Raw genomic sequence first — 22,552 nt, 5'->3', positions numbered from 1 at the left:
ATATATAATAGACATCACAAGAGAATACAGGAAGAAGCATATGTCTTCAACATTTCATCGTCAACATGGTTAACCTCTCATCCTCAACAAAGTGCACTACCACTTTTGACCCTTTTGAACTGATTATGTCCCTTTTCATGAACATGTAATGTCAGAGAATAATTCTCAAAAGGAAATAGATTAGGGGAATCATGAAGACAACATTTCTCCAAAAAGCCCTTTTACCAAATGTCTTGATTAGTAAGATTTCCATGGTGTCATGATTAAACCACACGATTGCTACCACATTTTAAGACGTTAGATGATATTTTTGCAACAGATGAATCACACATTTCACAAAATCACCTAAAATTGTAATCCATGATGGTAGTCATCACTTGAAATACACATATGACTTTCCCCATTATTTCTCATTTTTGTATCCTCTTTCTTCAACAGTAAAAAAATAATAATAAATATATTAAAAAAAAAAAATTTCTAACACCCCCATAGGCTTCCTTCCATCTCCCATAAATCGACTACAGTGAGATCAAATGCCACAATTTGATAAACAAGATGGCACCATTTTGAGGGACACCACATTCTAGTGCTCTTGGGGTTTGATATTTGCTCTTCTTTACTCCCTTTTTTTTTTCCCTCTGAAAACCACATCTCAGTAATTATTCTGTGTTCCCCATCTTAACTTTCTTCATTGGGATTTTTCTGACTGCCCATGGATAATCAAATCAGACCATCTCGAACAGTTTGATATTCCCAGTTGAATTGGCTGAAACTAGGGTTGAGGTCTGACCACGCCAACACACAGATGATATAAACTGGGTGGCATCACTCACTTCCTGACCAGAAAATGGGTCCGTACTGCCAAATTTGAAAGACAAAACTGGCATGGGAAAGGCTTTGTGGTAGATAAAAACCTGTTGCACAGATCATGAAAATTAAATGACAATAAATAATGGATAGAAAAAGATGCTACTAAATGTAGCTATCAAAATCACAGAGACTTAAGTCTCTTTTCCATAACTACAATTATGGTTTGCAGCTACAGTTAAGAGTAAGATTAGCACATTTTAATCGCAAAAGGACCATAAATAGAGACACCAACAAAAGAATTCAATGAGTTCAGAAAAATGAATAGTTCGGCACCACCATGACTGGGCTCAAAACAATGGATTGTAGTCAGTCTTTTCAGATATGAAGGGGGGGGGGGGAAACAAACAACTGAAAGTATTCAAGGTCGAGCAAATCTAGTGGGAATTCAACCCCCCCCCCCCCCCCCCACCCCTCTTTCCTTTTTCCTGGTCAATTAACTTGTTAAAAATCACATAAGTTCAGCTGAAATTTGAACATAAACCTCAGGAATCAACAATGCATGTTCTTTCTGGTCATTTTCTTGACATGATCAGACAAGTCCACTAACTGACCTTGGAGTAATGTACAAGTGAAAGATACCTTCAATAGAAATCAGAAGCATCCTAAACTAAACTAGATTTGACACTAAGTTGCCTCCTCAAAGTGTGGTAATTCAGTAAGGAATAAAACTGGAAACCAGTTTCATTTCTGTTCTTCAGATGTGCAAATCTTGGTTGAAATTTTTTGTTTTGGCGACTGTTTCAGCTGGGGGGACCACAAAAGTTCGCATATTTGGATAATCTTCTTTTTTTTTTTTTTTTTTTCTTTTTCCCCAACTGTCATTTGTTAAAATTTACTTCTATAATCACATTTTCTTTATCCAACAGCTACTTGTGGCCTAGCTGTTGAGACAACAAATTTATCAGAAGTAAGGTGTTGGATTCAAGACTTACACTCACTAAGTAATTAAATATCCAGTGAAAATTGCTTCGTTTAGCAAGGCTCGCATTATAAATAAATATAAAAAAATAAAAAAAAAAGAAGAAGAAGAAAGAAATGGAGGGAATCTTCTCTTTCAGAGTATGAAAGAATTTTCAAGATCCCTAACAGATTCGGTTTGGGAAGGAATACAACTAACGGGATTCAAAAGAACGACTGGAAGAAAGCTAGCAGACCCTTTATTGACATGTATAGGAAAAGTGCATACAACTACTCCAAACATTGCAATTCTTTAAACAGAAAGAGGAAGTCCCATTACACAAATTCTAGTTTCATCTTAGACCAAATGTAAGAGAAAAACAGAAGAATATCATTCAAATTGAAGCAGATCCTCAGTTTATGAGATGAAACTGATACTGATAATCACTGTTTTGAAACCTACCTGTAGTTCAACGGGTTCAAGTATGGTTGACACGTAATGCAGCAAATTCAATTAAACACAAGAGGCTTTTGGTATGAATTTGGAATGCATTCTTGATCTACCCATGATCTTAAACATTGGGTCACACTATCTATTAAAAGAATATTTGTCACCTCATTTTCTCAACCTCGACATCTTCGGGTGCCGGGAACCCCACCCCCTAAAAATCTCAACTTTAAATCAACATTTAAGGGGAATTCACTATTCAGCTATACTTTAAGGGTGTTTGGAAACATAACTAGACTTTTTGAGATAGGACTGCGATTGATATGAATTCTTGAAGTGCATTATTGAACTAGAATGCACACCAAATGCAGCCTTAGTTATATATTGAATCAGACTAATTTACTTTGAAAATAAAGATGGAGAGACAATTTGGATTCAAACCCTCGCTAAAGCAAATTTTTAAAATTTAGATGTTCAAAAACAGAACAGCCATAAAAAGTTTGACTATGATTTATAGGTCAATGATAATTCAACCACCAGTTTGGGAAAATATGCTAATAAGCCAGCACCTAAGGACAAAAATGTTCTTGAGATTCTGAGGTTGGTTGATTTTAGGGGCCTGGTTATGGATCCACCTGCGTAGCCAGAGCTCATCAGGCTGAGCCGGGCTGGGCTGGACAGAGCTGTGAAGCCAGGCCTCAGAACATTGCCGACAAAAAATGTGCTAAGGCCAAAAAAAAAATACACTGGTAATTGTTGAGTTCTCTGGCTATACTACAAAGATTTTCTCAGAGACGAGACCACATCCACGTCAAGCAGAACTAAAAGAGGGAACATAAAAGCAACAGAAAAGACACCAGAACCTTCTGTAAATTATAAATTGCTATACGAGCAAGGAATATCTCCAGTATGACTGTACCAATGATATGAAGTGAAATTTAATGTAAAACAACATATGCCTCCAGGAAAACCTATAAGAAAATGTTGAAGTGAGTCTTCATGCAGGCAATATAAATCACATGCTTCATCTTTTTGACTCAATGCTTGAGGGCACAACATTGTATGTAAACAAAAGTTCACCCTGGACTCTGCTTGTGTGGAAGCCTTCGGCACCGGGTTTTTGCCCTCTTAGTTGTGAGTTGGGATTCACACTATGCTTGCTAGTATGCAGTTAAATTTGAATGAATTTTCACGCTTATATACTCTCTTGAACTATAGATGGAGCTGCTATGGTCAAGAATGTGATATACTATCATGGATTCACTATCATATGCATCATATGGTGCCGCTAGGAGTATACATGGCTGGTGGATGGGGTAGAACATCATGTCCACAACAGACATCCAATACATCTATGTGGTAGTGCATGGGAGCGGTTCTCAAAACACAGATTGGATGAAGAAATACATATGCTCCCTCATCCCAATGAACTAACCATATTGGTGGAAATATGACACACCAAGATCTGAGGATGCTACAGATGGATTACTCTCTCTGCTAAAAGTTGGGAGGCATGCCATGATGCCAATGCCACCTAGATCTACTGAAATATCAAATTTCACTAAAATATTGAAATCTATAATTTTTATCTCACGCAACTATGTTTTAAATTACTAACCTAGATTGATGCAGGTCCTAGGATCTGCAGGAGAAGAGTTGCTTAATTAGTTTGTCATTAATTTGTAATTTCACTAGCATATTAGTAAGGGGAAATAGGTTAACATTTATAATGTTTTATAACTAAACAAATCCACAAGTTAAGGGAGTTTCTTAGATAACCTTCATTTTATCTTTTATTTTTTTGAAAATTTTATTGTTAAACAGATTCCCCTAACACTGGGATTTTGTCTAGTTAGTTACAAGTGGTTAGAAGTACCCTACAACAGGATTACAGGACTCTTAGTTAGTTCGGCAGTTTGCCAACTACTTTCCTGTTTAATTTAGAAGACAATGGACTGTAAAGTTTCATTAGGGCCTCTAACATTCTCTTGTAAATCATGGGACTTGCTGCCCATACCACTTGGGAGTGTTCAAGGGTTCCAAGTTACTGCTTCTAGGAGGGTAAACTAGACAAACAAGGTACAGGTAAGCCACTCCTTTTACTGGTTGTGGAATAAACCTACATATTCACCATCACCTTTCCTTCTTACCTCCATCTTCCCCCTCACAGGACCTCCATTAAACTTGAACCTGCAACTACTCTTAACTCCCATCTAACCACTAGATCTAGATCCTCTTTCATTAAAACAGCCCTTCAGCTCCCTCTCCATTCGCTCCAAGTTTCAGGTCCCATATCAAACCCTAGCCCGATCGACTTCCCTTCCCTAGAAAACCTCAACTACCCCCTATTTTTTGGACTGCTCTGTTTCAATCCAAAGTTGCAGCAGTTCTAATACGTCTTTTTCTAGTTCATCCCTAACATCCTGAGTTTACTTAAACACCGGAGCATCTCTAAATTCCTACAGCCAGTGAAGTTCAAATCTCACCTTTGCTGACTCTGTTTTGGTCAGAAATCAATAGGTTGGCACTTGATTGGATTCTGAATTCCAAGGCTGCATTATAGGGTCCAAAGTCAAAGGACTATTTTGGGTTTAAATTTGTAAAGATTAGTGTTTTCCATTTTGTTTAGCATGACTAAAATAGCGTGGATGTCAAGTTTAAAGAGCTATCTAGGCCCCAAGTATACTAATAAAGACAGGAAAAGATATACTGACTCACTTAAATCTTGGATTAGCGAAACTAGGGACAAAATCCAGCCGAAAACCTTGAAGCATTATTGAAGCTGTTGCAAAAAGGCTCAATTCAGTTCAGTTGGATTCGAATCTTATCAAATGTCCTAGAAATTTTTACTATTGAGTTTGAATAGAATCATTTGAACAAGTAAAAGTACAGAAACAGTCTAAGCAACATCTTCCTAGATTTTCCGTCTTTATGTACTAACTACGATGGAGCCTAAATATCAAAGCTACCAATTGACAGTTGCCTCTGTAGCCCCGATCATCAATGTTGACCACACTAGTTGTACTCCAACTTTTACAATAAACACAACATGGATTTTGTATTATATCGGCCTATTCGTTCGCATCCGATTCGATAGCACTTGCAAGAGACTAGATGAATGACTGAACGAAGGCACAGACACATTGAACCTTGAAAGCGGATTGGTACTGGACATCTAGGACATATAATGCAGCTGTTAGGACAAAGGAAGATTTTGGATGAAAAGGAGAAACGGGCTCTCGTTTGAAGGAAGGGAATGAACTGGTTTAGTGGCCTGAAATACGAAGCGGTTATGTCAAGGTGTAGTTAGAGCCCGTGTACTCACAGGGATGGGTAAGCCATCTGATGCATTGGATTGGGCCAAATCCTTGATGTCATGACAAAATAAATCCCCCGGTTTTATGATCCTTTCAAGAAGTTCCACTCTTTCTTGCAAAGAACCCATTTCTGTACTAAGAATAGGTTGATAACCCACAGCAGAAGGCATTCTGCCTAATAAAGCGGATACTTCGGATCCTGCTTAGATGAAACGGAAGATATTGTCGATAAATAGAAGTACATCTTGTTCATTAACATCCCGTAAATACTCTGCCATGGTTAGGGCAGTCAAACCAACTCTCATACGAGCTCCCGGCGGTTCATTCATCTGACCATAGACTAGGGCTACTTTGGATTTTGCAATATCTTGTTCATTAATCACTCCAGATTCTTTCATTTCCATGTAAAGATCATTTCCTTCACGAGTACGTTCTTATTTTTAGAGTTTAGGCCTCTAGAGCATCACATTTATGCTTCCAACTTGGCTTCTATCTCCACCTTCATTTAACCTCCAAAATATTACAGCAAGAAGCATTTCCGGTGACACTTCATCTTTGCTTGTTAGTTAAATCAAGTCATTATTAAGGCGAAATCTGTACATATAGTATAAAGTATAAACCTAGAGACAAAATAAACCAAGTGCTTTTCCCTTAGTGCAGTATATCTCAAAAGAATCTGTCCAAATTTGAGGACTCGACAATAATCAAGCTAGTCAGATTTCATAATCATTACATAATTATGAACCTCATCATCAAAGTTCAATATTGGGTTATTAAACTAGCACGTAACAACTTTTTATTTATGCCTTTATATCAAGAAAATCAACTTTTGGCATTCCATAGTCTACAATTTGTTGAGAATGACTTAACTCCACATTCTAGTTTTGACGATAACAAAAACGTGTGTGGACTAACCCATTGCGTAACAAGTAGCAACAAATCAACACATGAAGAAAGTCAAGACTAAGAAAGAGTTGAAGCCCAAGCAAGCACCTCATGAATTGAAAGTCACTGGAGAACTTGGGAAGCCCACTAAACCTTGAAAGACTTTTGGAGACCACTGAAGTGTGAAGATAAGCTTTAAAGCTTCAAGAACTCCAAGTCCAAGGCTAAATCTCCAGTAAGTGCTTGTGTGCACGTTGGAACACAATGCATGAATCTAATCATGCATCTTTATAAGCACCAAATGTTGTATTCATGCACATAAGCATAGATACACCCTCGGAGGTGCCTATCATATAGCTCAACATTGATCCAGAATGTAAAAATGAAATTACTAGGACACAGACCCCACCAGATCTAGGATTCCCGAAATGCCAGTTATTTTGAAGGACCTCACCAGATGTCATAAGAGGCCATTTGACGAGACCAACTGGAATATCCAAATATTGATCTGCATCTCAGATGCCAAGCATGACATGGCAACTTGTTTATGCTTCAATCATCTATTTTAATTGTCACATTCCAAATGGAATATTCCCAATTGATGACACCAAATCATTGTAAAACTAGCCGTTATAGATCAGTTAAGAAAACATGCTTTTTCTCTCTATAAATGGTCCTTCTAATTGCTCACTTAAGACAGCCACCAACAGAGTCTATTCACCCCTTACCGTGTTCACTAACCACCATGCAATTTCTCTTAAGGAGTTGAATTAGATGAAATCGTGACCAAGTGGTATCATGTGAATGTTCTTACAGAGAACCAAGGTTTAGCGACTCCCTTTTTCTTAAAGGTTAATTATGAATCAAAGACCATAAGAAATCCAATCGGGTACATGTGCTTCACTAATCATTCATTTGCATCATCACACACTCATGGTTATTAAAGCGGCAAAGCGACCAAAGCGATTGGGACACCGTCTTGGCGATTAGGCAACTAAGTGGTGCTTAGGCGGCAATAAAGCAACCAAAGCGGTTTAGTCAATATTTTTAATATAACTACTTTAAAACTACTTTTTAATACAAATACTTTTTATAATAAACTAAAGTACTAAATAAACATTCAACAATCACATTCATAAAAATAAAATAAAAAAAAATATTTAAGAATCACAATTATGAAACATTATCCAAAAAAAGAATAAAAACATAACTTCATCTCATCAAGCATCATAAGATTCATAACAATAATTATGTAGTATGTACTATATCAGTAATCAATGTGAAAAATGAAAATGAAAGAAACATAGTATGTACTATGTCAGTAATCAGAATATGGCTCATGCTTCACATTCTGTTGCCGACTGACACTTTGGGCCTCGATTCGCAATGGCTCACATATTTAAATTTATATACGGCATTGTAGAATAAGTTATGATTAAAAAATAAAAAATAAAAATAATAATATGCACAAATTACAAAATGTAAAAAAAAAGGTTGCTTTAGCATTTAGGCGGCAATATGGCTCAAAAGGCGGCAAAGCGGCAGTGCCTAAGCAAAAAAGTGGCAAGAAATCGACCCGTTAGTTAAGCGGTCACAATTTAATCGGTTCAAAAACCGCTTTGCCGCCTAGGCGGCCGCTTTGATAACCATGCACACACTTAAAGGTACATGACACACCCTTGATAGGCAGCATATTTCAAACCTTGTAATTTCATAAAATAGGTTCTCTAAACTATAGATCAAGATGTATGCCTATAAATGATGTAGATCCTCTTACTTGTAAATCAAGATGTAGGTCATTTGCCTATAAATTAGGAAGTATGTCCCCTTGCCTATAAATTAAAACGCAGATCCTCTTGCCTATAAATCAAGATGCAGATCCTCTTGCCTATACATCAAGATGTAGATCCTCTTGCCTATAAATCAAGATGCAGATCCTCTTGCTTATACATCAAGATGTAGGTCCTCTCACCTGTACATCAAGACATAGGTCCTCTTGCTTGTAAATCAAGACGCCGATCCTCTTACAATGAGGCAAGAATATAGGTCCTCTTATCGATAAATCAAGACATAGATCCTCTTGCCTGCAAATCAAAACATAAGTCCTCTTGCCCATAATTCAAGATCTAGGCTTTCTTACTTATAATTCAAGAAATAGATCCTCTTGCCTCTAAATCAAGACTAGGTCCTCTTTCCTTGAATAAAAAGTATTGGTCCTCTTGCATGAGAAACAAGAAAGCTGGTTCTCTTAGCCCTAACTAAAAATAGAAGGATCCTCTTATTCTAAAAAGAGTATGTAAAAGGTGACTGTATCCCTGGATATTATTAAAGGGATTCAATAGTGAAAATCTCTCTAGGGTTGAGAGCAGTGGAAGTTGACTTGTGATAGTCAAACCACCATAGAATCTTGTGTCTATATTTTGCTTTTTAATTCCAAATCTATTTTTATAAATAATCAATTAACCCAAGGAATACATTTAAAGAGAACTATTATCAGAATAACCTATATTTCACCCCATCTCTAAGTTAGTGTACACAACAATGTCAGCAATACAAGATGCCTGCTTCATACCCAAGATATGATGGAGCGACGTTATCCATACAATTCTCCAGCCTAGCCCAAGAAGACAGACCATAACACTTATAAAGGTTCCAAACATAATATACAACACCAAGATAATACTCATCTACAAAACATGGAGATGATCTGCCAAACAATAATTGTATTTGGCTTCCGTAAAACAGTTCCAAGATTCAAATGCAAGAAATTAAAAGTACCATAAGTTGGCTATGGTGACTTACCTGAAGGAAAGGTAATATAAGCAGACCAAAAGGGTATCTTACATTCAGTTAGAAATGCCTAGTGGCCACAAATGCCACTCCCTCACCCAGAAGGTACCCACAGTACATCAGACAGTACATGAATATATATATATATATATATATTTCGTTCTCCCCTACCTAATAGCAGTAAGAGAAGTCCATTCATACCAACAAGAGGTGGCTTAGCACATTTCTACAGCTCTGTTTGGTAAATGATTTAGAAAGAATTTCTAAACCTACTGGATTTCTATGAATATCTATGAAGAGCAGATCATGAATTAATTGTTTACTATTTATTGGGACAATGTAATGTGACATGATCCTAACAACCACTATTTTCAAGGGAAAAAGGAACAGGTGTAGAACGCCAGCACACTTCAAGTCATAACCTGAACAAATAGTAGGCATAAACAGCTACAGTGTAAACGCAAATCAGGTTCACAGATATGCGTACCTCATTTGTTTCTGAGCCTGTAGCAATGTACCCATCAGATATAGAAAGGCCCACAAAATTCTAGAACCAAATGGAAATATGTCAGGAAGAAATGCCATTAAAAGACCACAAAAAATAAAAATTGATGGCTGAAATTAGTAGTAGAGGGAAAAATCACAATGGTAAACAGAATACTCAATAAACAAAACCAATAGAAATTGAGCTCAACTCTTGGATTATACGTTGGCATTTAAAATTTTAGTTTTGTCATATTAGGATTTTGTCAATGACCTAAAAATTTTAAAAGCAAAATAAGCTTCCATCAGTCTGTAGGCCAGATCTGCTCTACATCAAAGTAACTATTCCGCTGGGATTAACTGTATTATGATCTGCAAATTTAAGGAGAAGATAACTAGGCAATCATTTAGAAGATTTCCCATGAATTAAAAAGCCAAAGAACTATGAAGACTTTCTTCCATTTTTTCCCTAAATTTATTTCTATGTTGTGCTTGCGGATTGTAAGATGTAGGCCAAGAAGGGGGAGTGGATTGGAATTGCATATTGATGCTCACTATTTGGAGGATACAAAGCATGCAAGAAGATGAGAAAAACCCATGGTAAGACAACACCAAAGTTTAGTGTGGTTCAGCAAATGCTATCTGGACATTTCACTCACTCCTCAGGTCAAGAGATAAGGCTATAGCAATAAAGATTATGATCTGCTGAACCTATTGCAAGCAGACGAGCAGAATCAGAAGGAAACTGAACACAGCAGACACTGGCCATTGTTTTGATAGTGCTTAAACTATCAAAACAGGGAATACGAATAAAACAATAAGAGATGAGGTTATTTATTAAATAGGGAATACAAATAAATAACCAAGATTACTAAACAGGGAATACAAACAAATAACCCAAAGATATAGATATGGGAAAGATAGCACGTTGGAAGTGGTTAAATTCAAAGAAATATTGAAGATCAGGTAAACAATTCTTTTTTCTATTTCTTCCCCCCCACTTCCTATTTCTCCTTTTCACAGAAATTCACACACGGAAGGTAATAAAGGTACTAATTTACGCACCAAAAAGTTTTCCAATATGCTGAAAAGGTTATTAATTAAACAGGGAATACAAACAAATAACCAAGTTATTTATATATATAAGAAAGACAGCAATTTTAGCAAGTTCAAAGTGGTTACATTCAAAGAAATATTGAAAATCAGGTACACAATTCTTTGTTTTCTTTTCCCCCCATTTTCCCTTTTAACAGAAATCCACACATGGATGGATGGTAATAAATATAATAATTTACGCATCAAGAAGCTTTCCAATACACTGCGACCAAGTGCCTAGTGAACTTGGAAGACTAGGGATTAAAGCCCATCCTACCAAGAGGATAGTAAGTGTGAGTGTGAGTGTGAGTGTGTCTGTGTCAAACGTACCTTTACATTTGTGTGCCCTGTGAAGGTTTGGAGAGGACTGTCAAGCACCCGAGATGTGATTGTTGATAAATCCCAAAGCTTTATTGTGTTATCTGTGGATGCAGAAACAAGGGTCGTCGAATCTACGAATTTCACATAGCTGACAGTCTTGCTGTGATCAACTAATGTGTACAGAGGTGATCTTATGCTACGAAGGTCATAGCAATAAACATTATGATCTGCTGAACCTATTGCAAGCAAACGTGCAGAATCAGGAGGAAACTGAACGCAGCAGACATTGGCCTTTGTTTTGATAGTGCTGACACTACCTTTCTGCAGTAGAAACCCATGTAAGGGAAGCAACTCATTATACATCCAAATTAAAAAAAATGTGGTCAAAAAAACAGATAACTGTAGTACGTTTAGTTTCAAAGCTGACATCCACCAAGTGGACAAAAAATAGAATTGCCTGATTGATATTCCATAGTTTAACAGCACCATCATCACTTCCACTGGCCAACTTTGTTGGATCTGCTAAAGAAAAGTCTACAGACCAAACTCGTTTTTCATGCTCCCTCATTTCCGTAAATACTTGCCCTCTTGTAGCATCCCAAACCTAAACAAATTACATGGAAGTTAAAGGTTAAATCAGACAAAGAAAAAGCATTATAGTAGTGTAGGCTTGGTACCTGCACTATTCCTTCAAAGTCACTTGAAGCAATCTGGCTTTTGATATAACTATTCCAACATATACTGCTAAGCTTTGATCTGCTAGCCATTTCAATAACTGGATAGTGAATGTCACGGTCTTCATTTAGAACCATATCACATTCAAAAACTTTAATTTTCCTATTTACACCAGCTGTAGCAAAAAACTCTCCATCACGATCAAAGCTCAAAGAGCACACTAGATTGGAAGAATTTAGCAAATCCCCTTGCTTCAGATCTGCTCTCACTTTCAACTTGCTGAATGATAGATACTTGCACAAACCATCAAGGAATGGATTTATCCATCCTCTAGTTCTACCCTCACCAGAACCTTCTTTAGGGGCCACATTATCAACAGAACTTCCTTCAGTTACCACAATTGAACCCCTGCCACTGCTACTGACTGTTAAGCACCTAGTAGGTGGCTTCCTAGTTGGTTTCATAAGCCTGCATCTTGTGGAAAAATAAGCAGCCTCCAGTTTTTTAAAGTTCTTCATCAATCGAGAACTTTTTGAGAGAACTCCTTCAAGGTTTTCTGGAATCTGAAACTCTCCTTGGTTATCACTGAGTTCCTCTTCATCAGAAACTCGAAGTCCTGGTCTGAAACGTTTCCTGGACCCAAAGCCAGAAGATTCCTCATCTCTTGCAAGACTCATTGAAGAGTGATCCAACTTTTCCAATGCTGAGTTATGATCCATATTCGGTTCCAGGTTCAAGTCTCCTTTTTTCTTTAAGATGCTTTGCTGTTTCAGAACTTCTTCAATGTCAGAAGACAGACAATCAATCGTATGGCGTAATTTATCAGAAGCTTCTTGTTTTTTCTCTTGCATCTGCAACAGGAATTCCAATAGCAACTCTTGTTCTTCTATTGTCTCTCTGAGATTTATAGCCATCTGACGTTCTTCCAGATTATCCCTTGGCTCATTGAGGAAGTCGCTTTGTAACAGATCACTGACATGATTGCACCAAAGATTGAGTAAGTATCCAATTCAACTACATAAGGTTAAAAAAAATTGCTTAAGACATACGCTAAAGGCCATTTTGGAAACCATTCTTATGTAACGACCCAAAAGTACTATTGATCTAATGACCAGGAGATGGTGGGAGGAAACAGGTGTTCCATATGCCACCAAAAGTAGTGAACAACATAGTATCAGGACAAGCTATGCATACAGCAATTTCAAATAATACCAACCAAGAAACAAGATTCCTGATGTAACTAATTATGTAAGATAAAGGGGGACACGTAAAATCAAAACTGTTGACAAGGTGATTTAGAAAAAGGAAAAGTTTACTTGCATTGGCGCTAGCGTGAGAGGGGTTCCTAATTTTTCTCCTTCCATGGAGTTAGAACTCGTATTTTGTTTTTTTATTTTTTATTTTTTCCTTTTCCTTCTCAGATTTGTATTTCCCTTTCCTTCTCAGTTTTGTTTTTCTGCTAAATTGTAAATTATAGATACCACATTAGGGCCCTGAATAAACTACTACATTCTACAAGACCTCTTAAGAAACAAGTTGGTATCAGAGCAGTGAGTCTTCTGATCAAAGTCTTCCCATCGCATCCCTCATGCATTTCTCCATTAATTTTTGCATCCAAAGTACACTGCTGTGAAGGATTTTAATTTGTTTTAGTTAAGGTAGCATTCTGTACTGTGAATTCAACCTGGTTCTGATCTTAAGATAAACCTCTGGACTGCCTCTTTGATCCAAGTAATAATTGCGTGACTTTTGAGTTTTATAAATTTCATTTAAGATGACAACTACATCAGAAGCTACAAGAGGCTCTTCACCCACTATGTCTGATCAGTCTGAGGGAAAGAATGACTATCAGCCCCTTGGCACTCCATTTACAATCCTAGATGGAGCTAATTACCCAATGTGATCTACATCAGGTTATATTTCCTTCACTGACTGCGGACATCTAGGACATATTACTGGCACCACTGTGAAGCCAAGAACCTGTGGTTCACTTCATGATCGACGCCTTGCACATGACTCTCTGGTGATGCCTTCTTGATTCAGTCTATGAAACCTGATTTACATCAAGCCTTTCGTTTGTTGGACAATGCCTCCCAAAAGACCGATGGTAAGGTTGGAAACAAGGTCAAATTTATGAAGTCCACAAGCAGGTCCATGACACTAAACAAAAAGAGATGTCAATCTCCCGATATTACAATAGCCTCAACGCATTATGACAGAAGATTGACCACTACAACACTTTTCAGCCAACCAACACCAATAATCCATTAGCAAAACCTCCACAAAGCTTTTGACTCCATCCATTGGGACTTCATTGGGCTTCCCCCCCTCCTTCGTTCACTGGATTGAAGTCTGCATTTCCACCCCTCACTTCTCTACCATCACTAATGGTTCCCCTACTGGGTACTTCCCTTCTCGTGTCGGCTTTCATCAAGGCTGCCCCCTCTCCCCTTTCTTATTCTATCTTGGCCTTGACGTCCTCTCCCATATTCTCCAATCCAAAATCGATAAGCTTCTCATCTCCCCCATCCCTAAGTGCAAATCCCTTAAGCTCACCCATCTAGCCTTTGCAGATGACCTTATGATCTTCTCCAAAGCTGATTTTTCCCCATCTCTTCTATCCTCTCCTCTCTCTCTCTCTCTCTCTCTCCCCCTTCGAATCCCTCGCGGCCCTTCGTGTTAATCTTGACAAATCCTCCCTTTTCCTTGTAAGGGTCTCTGAGTTAGTTCACTCCTCTCTTCAAACCTTCACTGGCTTTAATCTTGGATCTTCTCTGGTGGTTTACTTAGGCTTTCCTCTTATCCCTGGTAGATTCACTACTCACCATTGCACTCCCATGCTTGACCATATCCAAAAAAAGCTTCAACTCTAGAAAGAAAAAATTCTCGCCTTTACTGGTAGAGTGGTGCTCAACCAATCTTCCTACCTCTACTGGGGTGGTATTTTCTCCATTCCCAAAGCCACCATCCATGCTATGGAGTCCCTCTTTCTGTGTCTTTCTCTGGAAAGGCCAAGAATCTTCCCGCTTCCTCCGCCCCATTAGTTGGTCGGCTATCTATCAGCCCATATCTGCAGGTGGTCTGGGTATCCATCGAATCCAGGACATCAATTTGGCCTCTCCCCTCAAGCTAATCTGGAAGATAGCGTCAAAGCACAATTCTATTTGGATCAATTGGGTTTATTCCTATCTCCTTAAATCCAACTCCATCTAGACTGGTGCCGACTCCCCCAACCCTTCCTAGGTTTAGAGAAAGCTCCTCACCCTCAGACCTCTTGCTCTCTCCTCTATCTCCATCCAAATTTCTTTTGGTACCTCCACTTCCTTCTAACATGACCCTTGGCATCCAATGGGTATTCTATTCAATCTTTAGGTCCTTGCACAGTTTATGAGTCTCGTATCCCTAGGTCAACCCCCCTTTCCATGTTAATCACCGGTGGTTCTTGGTCCCCTATCCCCTACCCTTGTCTCCCTTAGGTTTGGACTTCCCTCCCCCCGCTCTCTAACACCCCCCCAAATGACCTTACTGTCTAGACCCCCTCTCCATTTCCTCAACCTGGAACCTCCTCCCCCCCCCCCCACTCTCCCCGTTGCCCCCTGGACCCCCTGGTTTGGTTTAAAGGTCACATCCCTCGCCATTCTCTTATCCTCTGGAGAGCCCTCAACCCTGGCCTCCCCACCCAAAGCTTTCTTTCTAGTAGTCGCATCCCGGCTAACCCCAACTGTATCCTTTGTTGGAGTGGTTCAGAGGACCTCGAGCACCTATTCTTCACCTATCCCTTTTCTCGCCTCCTTTGGGGAAAGCCTTAGCCTCCATTTGGCCTTGATTAAGACGCTCTTTCGGTTTCACTCAGGATTGGCATTGGATTTTTAGACTCTATTCTATGTCATCCATTTGTGAACAGGTTGGCAAGATGGTCTTCAATGCATCCATCCACCATTTGTGGTGGGAGCGCAACCTTAGGAGATGGACTTTTAAATCTCACTCCATTGATTTGATTTGGAAATACATCTATTTTGATGTTTCTTCTAGGCTACAGTCTATCCCCCATCCCTCATTTATGGACACCCCAAGGAACAGGCTCATTGTTGTTACCTGGGGTCTTGATTCTTCTTTTCAGCCTCTCTTGAAGGTTGGCACCCCCCCTCTCTCTCTCTCTCTCCCCCCCCCCCCCCTTGTATCTCTTTGTTGGTTAATATATTTTTATTCATCCAAAAAAAAAAAAAAAACCAATAATCTTGAGGTATCATAAATACCTAGCTGAAACTCAAGAGTATGATTTCTTGGTGGTCTAAATGTGGAATATTATCCCACTTGACTCCAAGTTCTCAACCATGATCCTTTTCTCATTCTGGGGGGGTCATATGCCTTCATACGCACAGAAGATTGTTTTTGTACAGCTATGCTTCCTCTACATCAAACAGACTAGGTCTAGTAAGAGAAGCTACTACAACAACAACATTAAGCCTTGTCCCAACTAAATGGAGTCGGCTACATGGATTTTTTCCCTCTAATCAGTTCTGTTTGAGGCCATGCTAGATACAAGCCCTAAGCTATGCAAATCATTTCTCACCACTTCTCTTAAGGTCATCTTAGGTCAGCCTCTAGCTTTTCTGGTTCCTTCAATTTGGATTATATCACTTCACCGTACAGGGGCTTTTATAGGTCTCAATTGAACGTGGTCGTGCCACCTCAAACGACTTTCTCATAGCCTATCACTTATTGGAGCAACTCCCACATCAACTCTAATATGATCATTCCTTATCTTATCTTTCCTAGTTTTGCCACTCATCCATCTTAGCATCCTCATTTCTTTTACACTGAGTTTATCTATATGATTCTTTTTAACAGCCTAACACCCCGCACTGTACATCATAGCCTGTCGAACGACAGTCCTATAGAATTTTTCTTGGAGCTTTAATAGAATAAGTCTATCACACAAGACCCTAGATGCACCTCTCCACTTCATCCACCCTATTTTGAAGCTACTAAAGATATCATTTAAGTGTGAACATTGCGATAAATCATGGCATACCAAAGCAAACTGTTCGAATTTGAATGGAAGCCTGAAGATTTTGAGGCCAAAAGAAAGGCTAATCGTGGAAATAACTGAGGAAAAAGCCTTAGGCTAATAAAACTTAAGCTTATCCTACATCTTCTACTGAACAAGGCCTAAGCTAAGCATCTCCTTCACTACTTCTCCTAAGATTATCTTAGGCATGCCCCTATCCTTTTGGTTCCCCCAGTAGGGATCAACTTGCTCCTCTGGTTTGGGCCCCCCGGAAGGCTCAGTTGTACATGGACATACCACCTCAAAACTGCCCTAAAGCATTAAATTGACATAACTAATCACCCAATAGAAATTACAGAATGTTATCCTAGTGGAAGGCAGCTTGTGCTCTTCCTAAGCTTAATGACAAGATTTATCACATAAGAAGATCTAGTTCTAAGACTATATATTAGAATTCAGCTTAATGAGGTAAAATAAACAAGACAGAAGACACATAGTAAGAATAATGTAATCTGCCAGTGTAAACTTGGTGAGATGGGCAAGTTTTAGAAAGAATATTAAATCACAAGAAAGTTGTTGAAAGCATTAGTGACCAACCCCAAACACATCCGAACGAATTTTTATTTATTTTTATTTTACAGTGCATGCCCACCAGCTAGCCTGTTATTTTTATTGACAGATATACTGCCATACTTTTTTATGTTTGCAAGTCAATTAGAAGGATAAATTGATGCACCTAGCCTATAAATACATCAGACATGTGATTTTAACTCCCCCCCCCCCCCACTTCTCTCTTCTCTTCTGCTAAATGGAGACAGGTAAAGTAGATATAATCAGAGACTGGAAAAGCAAAATGCAGGATGGGCTAACTCATCTTCTGTCTCTAAACAAAATTTATCTTCCAATAGTTACAACAGGAAATCAATCTAAAGTTTAGTAATCTTAATTTTTCTTGACAAATTTGAGAAAAACAGATCCCTTCATGAGGTGGAGTTTTGTGTTCACACAAAAGGTTTTCTCACTATCTGTTGGTGAATCTGGGAGGAGCAATATTCCATCTCCTAACAGACATCTATTTCCTTTTAAAAACAAACTTGTTATGGACACTTTTTCCACCACATAGATGGTAATCAAGAGGATTAGCACTAGAGTGGTTGGCTCCGCAGCACCATGGCACAACTATATCCTTTTTTCTGACAATACCCATAGAGAATTTATTTGAGAATTGGCCACAGATCCATTCTTCATACAGCACAGACAATTAGCATAGGCCTCCAACCATGTGTGACACAATCATATTAAATTCTGAATTGGCATTCTTTGGGGAATCTAGACCTATCATGTGTAATAGATGTGCTCAGTTAGCAACCTGAGAAAGGCAAATCCAAGATTGAATGCTCTTCTGTGTAAAAGCTGAGAGGTATCATCCAGTGAGCTGAAAAATACTGAACGCAGGTTCAATGATCAACAAAAACCCTCTGCTCTTGAAGGCAACAATTTATACTGTATTTAATGAATGCTCAGCTAAATGCAGTGAACCTACCAGAACGTACATGAATCATTTAGAGTAACAAGCAAACTCTCAAAATCAATTTTAAAAGAAAGGTACATATTATCTATACTCAGTGCACATGCTAATAATTTCCAATAACATTGCACTCTTTCAAAAAATTAGGCATCATAAAACAGTGTTGAGTTTTCTGATTCCATATAGATATTGCTACTCAAACTGAAAGGCACTCAGGAATCTTGGGCTGTCACCATATATTACATTGAGCAAGAAAAAAGCTAAAGGCAAAACTATATGAATAGATGCATATAAATTATACCATACGCACCTCATTTTTGGTCTAGTACTTGGCTGAGGGTGCAATAACCAAAGACAAAACGAAGCTTCTTTTGGCCACTTCAACAGCAACTGAGGGGGAAGGACACGGTGTCTGAGATTGGACATAGTGCTAATCTTCTCGTCCATGGAGCTAAACGGACAGAATAACTGCTCATAAATAAAGCAGCTATATCGGTTTAAACACAGAGTAAGGGCACTGATAGAACCTAAATATCACCATCCAAATCTATATATATTCATTAAAGATTAGTTAGAGTGCATACAAACCTCAAAAAGGAGAACCCCCAACCGATAAATATCCGAAGAAAAAGAACTTGAAGCTCCAGCAACTTCTTCTGGACTAGTGTACCAGTTAGCCTCCATGAGTAGTACCTGCTTTAGTGGGAACGCTGTCTTATTTGCTTCAGCATCTCTGAATTTCCGGCTACCCTCTATCTTAGTTTCTTCTCTCTCTTCAACAGATGATAGACGGCGCTGCAAACAACTAGTATCGGATGCCCTACAAGTAGCACCATCACGTGATATCTCGAGCTGAAAATCTTCATCACCAACCCCACTTCTTCTCCCACAAGGCAAGTCCTGGGCTGATGGAGACGAGCAGCTCTGCCCACCTAATGTTTGGTTGTTTACGGCATCACCATATGACTCAGAACCTGAACTCGAAGATGAAGCAGACTCAATGAAGGAAACGCTATTAAATGAAGACATAACAAAGCAGGATGGACGCACATTATGAACCACAACGCCTTGCGCATGTGCCAGGTTCACAATTTCAACAATTTGCCTAAACATGTGCAAGCACTCCGACAGATCAACAGATCGGTTTGGTTTATCTAACCACTGCCTCAAGCTAACATCATCCCGTTCTACTGCATGAGCAACAGGTCCCATGGCCCCAGAAGAGCCGGCCTGGTTCTCAAGACCCCGATCTCCCGCTTTCTCCCACGGCGTGCACCTTGCAGAACTGGCATTATTCGACACATCACCGGAGACGCCAACGGGGTTGGCGTCAACCAAGCCAAGGCTCCCGCTGGATACCTCAAAAGCATTCAATTCCCTAGAACTCTCGGATTTCTGCCAACGAGATTCTGATGAACCCTCCATATTATCCGCCTACAGCAACACCAAGGTCTGAGGAAACGCCATTAACTAACCGAATAATGCTCCGACTTCTGACACGAATTTTCACTTCCACAATCATTTTGAACCGGAAAACCCACATTTCAATCTTAAATCAGTCGAGGAAGAAGAAAACCACAACACAACGCCCAACTGGGTTCCGAAAAGATAATCACCTACCCTGCAGTCTGCACAACGATGTACATTAAAAAGAAGAATAACAAAACAAGAGAGTTTTGAACATGAATTTCTGAGTAGTAACTAGCTAAAGGCATCTGCCTACTACCCCTGAGAACTCACTTTCATGTAAATCAATCATTCCAGCATCAACCAAACTAAATATTTCAATTGCAATAGTCATAAATAACCCAGTTGAATCACACATGCCCAGTATCAGAATTAAGACATAGAGTTAGAGACTTAGACACAGAGAGAGAGAGAGGAGGATGAGGAGGTGAAATGAGAATGCGAGAGATGTACCTGAGGTGATCTGCTGTTACTCTTTCACAGCTTTCTCCAGTATGGAAACAGAGCCACACAATCCGAACTTCGATTGCATTCGCCTTTTTCAGATAGAGCTTCTTAACCTCACAACTTCTGAATTGCCATTTTTCATTTTTTTCTTTTTTCTTTTTTTTAATCCTTCCTGGTGGCATTCCTTCTTTCACTCATGAAAAACAACACAAATCTCCTTGACGGGAAAGGCTAGAAATTCTGTAAACGGAATATATATATATATAAAATAACAAGATGGCAACCTAGAAAGTACAAAATTTCAGAATCCCCCTCATTTCTGCTCAGTTACTTGATGTTAGTCATGTTACTTTATTATTGTTTCTTTATCAAGCGTAAGGTCCTCAGCTAGTCGGCTAGTCACCTTCGTTATCTTCTCCCCACTGCTTCCCGCTTTACTCCAGGTAAGTACGTGGCACAACGACGTCCTCTTGCACTTGTGTGGCCTAGGTTTTCGAGAATCGCAACGCGTTGGCACACAAACATAGCAACCAGTGATAGGAACGGTATCTCTCTATTCATCTGATGGGACGACTCCTCACTCGTCATTTTCTTCTGTCTTTTCCCTGCAGAAACGATTCAACTTCGGGTAAAAACCTGAACGAGATCCACTGCTTCAAACGCTTCGAACTTCGCCATTAAAGAAGCAGACAACAGTAAACCTATCACGCGACGATCAAAAATGAAAAATCCACTACTCTTTCCTCAAATCTTCGTTTAATCAGAAAATCCAGGAAGCTAATTCAGATTAGCGAAGTTCCAGATCACAGATTGATTAACAAAAAGCAAACGCGAGTGACAAAATCGACCTGCAACACCAAGATTTCTTCAAAGAGTTTGTCAGATCCTCAGGATCAAGTCTAGCAAGCGCGTATTATGATCTAAATTCCTTGGCACGTTTCGCTCGTGTAAAGGTTACAGGGAGAATTAAGTAAAGAGTCAAAACATACCTGACACTTGGCAGGTATGGTCAGATGACAGCTGTCCTATAAAGAGCACCACTACGTGGCACGTGGGACGAGGTAGGTAAGTTTTTAATGTTACGGAGGAAACACTGCTGTGGATCCCTGCATGGATACAATTAAAAAATATTTTCTCCTTCCACGTGGTTTTCCATCTAGGGAGCATGCTTCAGCTTTAAAGATGGAGTGCGAAACACGATCTCAATCTTTGCCAATGGAAGGATAGTGCAATGGTTGAGAACTCACCTCTCAGTGGAGAGATTGTGGGTTCAATCCTACCCGCGGCCATATGTAATTATCCCAACCCCAATTTCCTTATATATAAAAAGCGCCTATGTTACAAAAAAAAACACGATTTCAATCTGACGGCTCAGACATAGGTAGCACCAGGGAACTTAGTTTCAGTGCAAAAGAAATATCAAGATGGCACCTGGTTTCGCCGGAGGGCGAAACGATATAGGTGGGCGAAATGAGAATTCAAGAATTTCGCCGGAAAGTCGCTAAACATCGCCGGAAAACTATCGAATTCTTGAAATATTGTCAAAAATCGCCATCCAACCAGCAAAATATCGTCGAAATGGTAAATCTCCTTGCTACGTTCTTTCTCTGCCTCTTTGGTTCATTTCATAGTCAAATCTCACTGGCGAAACCACCATTTAGCAGAAGAAAAGGAGAACAGAACCAACAGGTACAAGATCAAAAATCTCTGAAGAAACAATAGTAGATGACCTCTGAGTCTCTGACCTCTCGCTCTATTACTGTAAAATACTCACTTTTCAATCGCTGATTCTTTGGCTTTCTTTGGCTTTCCTACGGTTTCTGTACAGGAACTGAAGAAAGAAGTGAAGAAGATGATGTGCTGTCTTCCCACTTTCTCCCATCAATATTAAAAAATAAATTTTTTTTAAAGTTAAAAGTGGCTTGAGTGTCACATTTGTAGCCACACATGTTGTCACCTTGATGATATTTTATTTGTTTTATAAAATCTGATTCAACATATTTAATGCTACTGACACAATCCCATTCATTTCTTACTGAAAAAATGGTTTTTTTATAAAACCTTCACGTTACACATTAAACCCACACCCGTAAAAAGTCACTACACTTAATTAAAATCAACAACCTATCGGCGAAATCTCGGGAGATTTCGCCGTTTCGCTGGTTTCGGCAACCAGCGAACCAGCGAGATCCACCGAGATTTCGTTCCTTGGGTAGCACCATAGTTAGACAAAGCATTCGTCTTTTAGCCATTTCGGCCCTAATCCGCACGTTAAGTCGTTATTAGTCCAAGCAATAGCGTGTAAAACTGTCAACGTA

General features: G+C 39.0%; 1 protein-coding gene across 4 annotated transcripts; it reads right to left on the bottom strand.

Annotated features, from left to right (window-relative positions):
* LOC149004779 (protein SPA1-RELATED 4-like) lies at positions 1 to 20,895 on the bottom strand. 4 transcript variants are annotated; one of them, XM_089169385.1, is made up of 8 exons: positions 20,241 to 20,895; positions 18,909 to 19,948; positions 18,631 to 18,788; positions 11,784 to 12,753; positions 11,540 to 11,710; positions 11,116 to 11,427; positions 9,695 to 9,754; positions 1 to 914 (listed from the first exon to the last, which is right to left on the bottom strand). In XM_089169385.1, the coding sequence occupies exons 2-8, from the start codon at positions 19,743 to 19,745 to the stop codon at positions 726 to 728; spliced, it is 2,697 nt and encodes an 898-aa protein (XP_089025511.1). In that variant the 5' UTR covers positions 19,746 to 19,948; positions 20,241 to 20,895; the 3' UTR covers positions 1 to 725. The 4 variants fall into 4 exon arrangements, with proteins under 4 accessions (XP_089025511.1, XP_089025512.1, XP_089025513.1 ...); XM_089169386.1 differs by lacking the exon at positions 20,241 to 20,895 and adding an exon at positions 20,061 to 20,234; XM_089169387.1 differs by having other exon boundaries at positions 2 to 914; positions 11,564 to 11,710; positions 20,241 to 20,894.
* Positions 20,896 to 22,552: the final 1,657 nt, after the last annotated feature.

Source organism: Hakea prostrata, chromosome 9 (assembly GCF_041222555.1).
Source record: "Hakea prostrata isolate BN-2017 chromosome 9, UWA_Hpros_2, whole genome shotgun sequence".
Taxonomy (NCBI): Eukaryota; Viridiplantae; Streptophyta; class Magnoliopsida; order Proteales; family Proteaceae; genus Hakea; species Hakea prostrata.
The sequence above is the reverse complement of the archived record's forward strand: the minus strand, read 5'-3'. Positions and strand labels throughout refer to the sequence as shown.